The 7,792-nt window shown below is 36.2% G+C and overlaps 1 protein-coding gene across 1 annotated transcript; it reads right to left on the bottom strand.

Annotated features, from left to right (window-relative positions):
- Positions 1 to 5,407: 5,407 nt before the first annotated feature.
- On the bottom strand, positions 5,408 to 6,941 carry LOC115454054 (vitellin-degrading protease; the record flags this gene model as incomplete). Its single annotated transcript, XM_037445270.1, has 3 exons — positions 5,408 to 5,711; positions 6,252 to 6,404; positions 6,651 to 6,941. Coding segments are annotated over 3 exons (597 nt in total), but the record flags the coding sequence as incomplete, so codon positions are not given.
- Between the last annotated feature and the right edge of the window lie 851 nt (positions 6,942 to 7,792).

The following is a 7,792-nucleotide window of genomic DNA, read 5'->3' as shown; positions in this document are numbered from 1 at the left end:
ATACTCCCAGTCAGAGAGACACTCACGCACACGCCATATTCGCATTCAACTACAAAATTATCAAAAAATCCGTAAACACCAGGATTTTGCGTGAAAGTATTCTTTAGTAATGGATGGTTATTGGCACAATATCAGCGAAGATAAAGACGAGTATGTGGTTACATTTAGTAACCCCGTATACCCTTCATAGCTCAAATCTGACTTAGGAAGGCGAAAATACCTAGGTGCAAAACTTTCCGTAAAAATGTTTTTTATGTATATTTGGCACGAGAATCGTACATTGAATACCCTCCTTATAAGTCCCTTAATTAACTTCACACACTGTGTATATCACTAACATTAATTGTTTTATCCTTCCAGGGATAGGCAAGGGCACCCCCCTAGGTGTCAACCCGCCTTGGGTCACAACCCACGGTCAACATTTCACCATCAATCTTATGTATCATGAAATAGAGGCAAAGCCTATTAAAAATGACAATTAAAATTAGTCTATTTTTCGGATTTTATCGCGATATTTATTTTAATTTTCTCCTGACCTTTCAAAGACTTTGCAGCCTTCGTAATTATAGGGTGTACTGAGGTGTTGTTCATCCGCAAAGTGACAATATCTACCCACATTTTACAAGTATAAAACTTTTAAATTTTTAGCTGTTGGTGTTGGTAATATCGGGAGAGAATTAAAATATTAGAAAGAAAGAAGAAAAGAAAGAAAGAAAAAGAAAAAAACATTTATTGGCCACAAATTGGGCGTTAAACATAAATAAGTAATAAAACTTAATATTAATATTTATATAAAAAAAGGAAAAAAAAAACAGAAAGAAAATACAGTTTAGATGGATTTTATATGTGTATGGTACATGTCCCACCACAACAGTGCCAATAGGATCTGGATCAGCATAAGCCAAACAGCAAGCGTTTGACGCTGATTTTCATCCAGAACCTAGAGTAACGTCACTCATATAAAAAAAAAATATAAATAAATAAAAAAGAGAAAAAAAAAATATCAAAATATAAAATTTAAATTGTAAAAAAATTAGGAGGCTGTATGGCCCACAATTCCTTGCCTATACAAGAATAGAAAAAAATATATATATATATATTAAAACCGCGATAAATTCTGAAAAATAGTTTAAATTTAATGTCTAACATTCGCATAAATATAAGAAATCATTACACATTGATTTTATAAAAAAATCGATGTCTATTCTACTATCTAATTCATCGAGAGCTACAACTCTATAAAACAATTGGTAACTTAATCTACGTCAGTATAGACTAAATTTTTCACCCGCATGGACAACGGGCATTTTTTTATTTCACACATTGTTAGTCGACTTCGTGTGTTACCTGGAATTTTAAAAACAGCGCTGTATTGCATAGGTGCAGTATGCGTAGTTAGTGTCGGAACACTTTGGACTAGATTGGTCCGATGTTAAAATTGAGATTGCATAACGATACGCATGTAGTATGCGTATAGTATCCTATCAATGAAGTATCTTGGTTCTTTTTTTTTATTTAACTCAAAGCATAGCACAGAACACAGTCATTATAAAAAATATGTATGCACTAAATTACATTATGACTGGATTGTCTTCCTTAAACCTATGCCCTAATTGAAATTATACTACGGAAACGACTCTACAAAAAACAATTAACAATATAAACATCTGCTTATACTTAAGTTATATAAACAAAAATTGTACGGAAACTAAATAGTACTCCCTATAAACTACTTAATTTTCGAATACTATGATTGTATTGTATTATATATGGTTCGATGTGAAGTAAAATATGTCTATTTTATTTAATATTTATGGCTCCGTAATTTAAATGGAACTTTTATAGGATCAATTTGTTGTTCATCTGCATATATATCTGTTTGTTCAGGCCTTTCCTCACAGGAACGTAGAGGTATCAAGTTGAAATTTATTAAATACTCTTCTCTACGATCTTTATCGGTGTGAAATAATCAAATCGGTAAGTTAATGTGATCAAATATAACGCTTTATGTCACAAATCTATTAAATGTTAATTGTAATTTCTATGTCTGTGCATTTTAACCCGGAACTAGTAGGGCGCCAAAAAATATTTAAAGAAATATTATCATGCTTTCATTCTTCAGGAGTTGGACAGAGATGCGCTTGGGTATTCCCATTTTGATGAGCTTACAATATTTTACTAAACTTAATTCTTCCTAATATTTTAAATTTCCAAGTTTATATGCAGAAACAGCTGAACGGATTATAAAAGAAATAAAAAAGCTTTTATTTCTACTAATTTAAATTTAAAATTTAATCTTATACACCTAGAAAGTTTTGGGACTTAAATTAATTAATTAGTAGTAGTCACCTCTGCGGTGTATCCTGCATCCAGTTGCATCCACATCTTTATTCAAAGGTATCCCTCCATCTTATCTTTGATTTTCCTGCTTCCGGCTAATTTTATTTCCATTAATTTTGCTTCCATGGGAAATATTGAATTTTTTATCCGTATTTTAATTAGATGGCGCTGACGGTGTATATTATTTTAGAGACTTGTGGAAAGAGAAAGACTTTACTCGCAGCCGCAAAAAATATCTAGAGTATGATGATGTGATAGGTCGTGAATCTATTGTTATATTAAGCACGCTTTCCATTCGACGAGCGAGGGATAATCAACTCTTGTCAGTTGATACTCTATTTGGACGCCACTCAACTTACAATCGGGCGGAGTAGAATTATTTTTAAATAATAATAATAGTGTCCATATAAAGAGATATTAGTAATTTCAAAAGTCGATGTTGTATCTGGGCGCCGCTCCAATTACAATCTGGCGGATTGGAGTTATTTTATGAAAAAATAGTGTTCATATAAAGAAAATAGCTTGATATATGAAATTGTATAATTCATACTAAAATATCTTGTTCAGCTTGGTATTGGAACTGAGATTAACAGCCCACAGATCTAAACGACTATACCAATGAGGATTAATCCGAGAATTGGCACTAACAAACTCTGATTGTATTAAATGGGTCATTATTACCAGGAACGCATTAACCGCTCTCTGAAGATTTGTGACTTACGAGTCGATTCAACTTGAATTCAGTTCTTTTATCTTCATTCTGGTGTGTTATAACTAGAAATCTATCTATACATATTATAAAACAATGTCCTCTTTTCTGTCTGTCTGTAATCGATTTTCTCAAAATCTACTGAACAGATTTTTATGATATTTGGTATAAAGATAGTTTATGAACCTGGGAAGGTTATAGGTTTTAATCCCGGAAAACTCTTTCACGCGGGCGAAACAGCGAGTTAAATCTAGTCATATATGTCTAAAAAGCCTAAGAAGGTAATTAAAAAGCTGTGCCAAGTTTTGATAAAATATGGAACCAATTTCTTGCACTGACAATGTTGTTCTTAAAATGAAAGAGCAAAGGTAACGCGCCTGAAGTATGTTTTAATTTTACAGGTTATAAGGGCTTTAACCTTTATTATAACTAGTTATTGGTGGTAGGTTTCTCATATGTGAGAGTTCGCCTGGGTAGGTACCACCGCAATGTCTATTTCTACCGTCAAGTAGTAGTGTGTAGTCACTGTTGTGTTCCGGCTTGAAGGACATTGTAGGCAATGAAACTGCTGGACATAATGAGACCTAACATCTCACGTCTCAGGATGGCGAGCGCAGTGGAATACCGAACAATACTTTGTAATTCATGGTGTTGGATGATGTTTCTACTGTTTATGGGCGGTCGTATCGCTTACTATAAGGCGAACGGTAAGCTTGTTTCGTCATTCAAAGCAAAAAAAAAACAAATTGCAATCATATTAATATCTAGGTAGGTAAAGGAAAAGTAAAAAAAATGTTGGTTCAAAAAAGATTATATTTTTAACTCTTCATTAAGAATACAAATCAAAGTATTTGATGCAATACAGGTCCATTTTAGCAATTGATTCAAAGAAAACGATTAAATGAGTCTGCCCACTACAACGATTTATACTATTATCGTGCCAGACAAAAAAAAACCTTGAAATTAAACTAATTTTCCGGATTCTATCGCGGATTTTTGCTTTTTATTTTTCTCCCGACGTTTCGAGGACTGCAGATTTCATGGTCACGGGGGGGACTGAGGTGTTGTTCATCCGCAAAGTCAAAGTTACAATATCTACCTACATTTTACAATTATACAACTTTTTTAAATTTTTAAAATTTTAGCTGTTGGTGGTCCGATCTACGCAGAATGAGCTCACAGTGTTTTGAAGTCTGGCAGCCGGTCTTTTGGGTTCCGATTTAATTAAATGTAGAACTGGATCCCAGGCTTGTGCAAGCTTCCAACCATCTTCCCTATTGAAATTAGGATGTTTTTTAATTTCAATAGCCTCGTGAATCATCCTGGGCAGGAATCGGTGTTCTTTGGCGACGATTTGTGGCTTGTCTAGTCGCAGATAATGATTGGCGCCTCCTTCAGAGTGTTCAGCGACTGCAGACTTCGTCGAGCGTCGGTGTTTCACGTCAGCTATATGTTCTTTTACGCGGGTAAAACTTACCGCGCACAAGCCTGGGATCCAGTTCTACATTTAATTAAATCGGAACCCAAAAGACCGGTTGCCAGACTTCAAGACACTGTGAGCTCATTCTGCGTAGATCGGACCACCAACAGCTAAAATTTTAAAAAGTTGTATAATTGTAAAATGTAGGTAGATATTGTAACTTTGACTTTGCGGATGAACAACACCTCAGTCCCCCCGTGACCATGAAGGCTGCAAAGTCTTCGAAACGTCGGGAGAAAAATAAAAACAAAACCGCGATAGAATCCGGAAAATTAGTTTAATTTCAATGTCTAATATTCGCGTAAATATAAGAAATCATTATAAAAAACCTTATTGAAAAAACCTAGTTGGTTGTTATTGGATTGCCGCGACGAATGTCCGCAGGTTCAAAACAAGGGCACACACCTCCGACTTTTCTAAAATTATTTGCGTATTTTTTGTGAATTAACGCTTGCTTTAACGGTGAAGGAAAACATCGTGAGGAAACCTGCATACCTGAGAAGTTCTTTATAGGAATTTCGATGGTGTGTGAAGTCTACCAATCTGCACTAGGCCAGCGTGGTGGACTAACGCCTAATCCTTATCAGTAGCAGAAGAAGCTCGTGCCTAACAGTAGGACAGTATGTAAATCAGGGCTGATATAATTATTATTATTGAAAAGTACGAAAGTATACACTCTAGCAGTGGCAAATCGTCCATACAGCCCAATTCCTGCCGACTTGCCTTTATGTACAATCCAATTGTCATCAGAACGATTTGACACACCGCATTTATGCATATTAGTATATATTCTTTGTGTCGGGTTTCTATTTCCGATAATTTCACCCTTTGCCATTGCCCGTAAGACTGTTCCATCACCGTCTTGCATAGTGTTATAGTTTTCAATACAAAATATATGTTTTTGCCTGACACGTTCTAGCCGGTCATAGTATAAATATTTTAATGGACAGACTCCTTCATCCTTCATCTATTAATCACACATTGTTATTCATTCGTTATTTCCATCATTTAAATCATCTTTCATATCCTCTATTTTAACTTAGCAATGTTCTCATCGATCCAGTTTCTGAGAGCCGAGACCTTACTAAAAACTGTAGGGTAGCCAGGTTTAGCGCAACCGTAACCCCAAGACACGATGCCATGCAGCTTGTTGTTGTAGACGAGTGGACCGCCGCTGTCTCCCTGTATAAGCAATATAGGAAATTATGTACAATAGCATCATGCCTTTTCAAGGGTAGGCAGAGAGGTTACTAGACTATTCCGGGCCCATGCCCACTACTGGAACACGTGAAAGCCAGGCTTGTAAGTGGTGCGCATTTTATGACACCGAGTGCTGAAGCTTGGAAAGTCGCTGGTAACACGCAAGTATGAGCAGCGGCGTTTTTAGACTCACATTTCGCCAGGTATATTTGGTTCGATGTAATAGTGAGCTAGTTAAAATTTTCAGTAGCAATAAACATCACTTTAGAAGGATATTGGACACAAATTTACAGCTTGTGAAAGTACATAGTTCCCAAGTGCTTTCCATTTAATGCCTTAAAAGCTTTGTAAGCTCTTTAATCGTTCTGAGCTTCGACCACCTGGAACTCCGTGAAAAACTTCCTCCAGATTCAAGATTACTTCATACCAAAATTCATGAATAATAGTTTACTCTATTCACGAGAGCGTAACAAACCGCGTCAAATTTATTAGTATGAATAAAGCCAAGCAAAAACTGCTTACGTTGCAAGCACTCTTTCCTCCTTGCGGCACTCCGGCGCACACCATCCTCTCAGTGACCGGGTTTAGTTGCTTGTAGGCTTCATAGCATTTATCATCGTTTACCTTAAGTATCACCACTCCTTGTAAGTGTTTGGGGATACATACACCTCCTTGCTGAAATATTTTTGAGAAGATTTAATCGATAAAAATAAAACCATCACCAATAAATTTGCACAAAGTTTTCTTGGATTGAACTACGCTAAACCTGCTAATTAATAATTCATATTGCCCAGTGATTAAAGCTCATTTTCCTTTGAACGAACACAACAGTGCTTGCCGGAAATGGGCGTTAAAATATATGGTACTAAAACGTATTCTCAGTGAATCCTAATCAAACATACAAATAATAGGAAAAAATACCTTCAACAATCCCCACCCGGTCACAGAGCACTCCTCTTCATCAGGTATGTCTTCACCTGCATTAGCCATATCTATTGGCTTCACGACGTCACTATACGTCAGCGGCTCGGCAAGACGTAAAACGCCGACGTCATAGTCAAGAAGTAATGTGAAACCAGGGTGCGTGATGAATTTGCTTACTGCGCGTACTTCTCCACCTTCGTCGTGACTCGACGATCCGGCGCGGATTGTGAAATCCTCAGTGTTGTTCCTATAAAGTATTTTCACATCTGTATTGATAGGTAGATGAAACTACAAATAATGTTGACTCCATTAATGGAGATTATCATTAGACGTATGGTGATAGACTTGTTCATAATATTATTGAAGAAGTGATTTTCCCGAACTTAGATGGTAGTATGAGCACGTATATATCATATTTTCAAATATATTTTCATGCAATTAAATGAATATGTGCTAGCTTAATTAATTAACCTATACTATAGTATTTTTAATTACTTTGAATGACAAGACGAGCTTGCCGTTCGCCTGATAGTAAGCGATACGACCGCCCATAAACAGTAGAAACACCGTCCAACACCTTAAATTACAAAGTATTGTTTGGTATTCAACTGCGTCCGCCATCCTGAGACATGAGATTTTAAGTCTTATTACGTCCACTAGTTACACTAGCTACAATGTCCTTCAAACCGAAACACAACAGTAACTACACACTGCTGCTTAGCGGCAGAAATGGACATTGCAGTGGTACGTACACAGGTGGACTCACACATATGAGAGACCTACCACCAGTGGTTATTTTTATTTTTTTTATTTAATTTTAGGGACAAAACGGATACATACTTTAAACTATATAAACTATTGACCATACACACCATTGTCCGCGTATTAACTTGTATTAATAATAATATAATAATAATAATATCAGCCCTGTATTATATACTTGCCCACTGCTGAGCACGGGCCTTCTCTACTACTGAGAGGGATTAGGCCTTAGTCCACCACGCTGGCCTAGTGCGGATTGGTAGACTTCACACACCTTCGAAATTCCTATAGAGAACTTCTCAGATGTGCAGGTTTCCTCACGATGTTTTCCTTCACCGTTAGCGAACGATAAATTCACAAAGAATACACACATGATT

The sequence above is a fragment of the Manduca sexta genome, unplaced genomic scaffold (genome assembly GCF_014839805.1).
Source record: "Manduca sexta isolate Smith_Timp_Sample1 unplaced genomic scaffold, JHU_Msex_v1.0 HiC_scaffold_1402, whole genome shotgun sequence".
Lineage (NCBI taxonomy): Eukaryota > Metazoa > Arthropoda > Insecta > Lepidoptera > Sphingidae > Manduca > Manduca sexta.
This window is presented reverse-complemented; position numbering and strand designations above follow the sequence as displayed.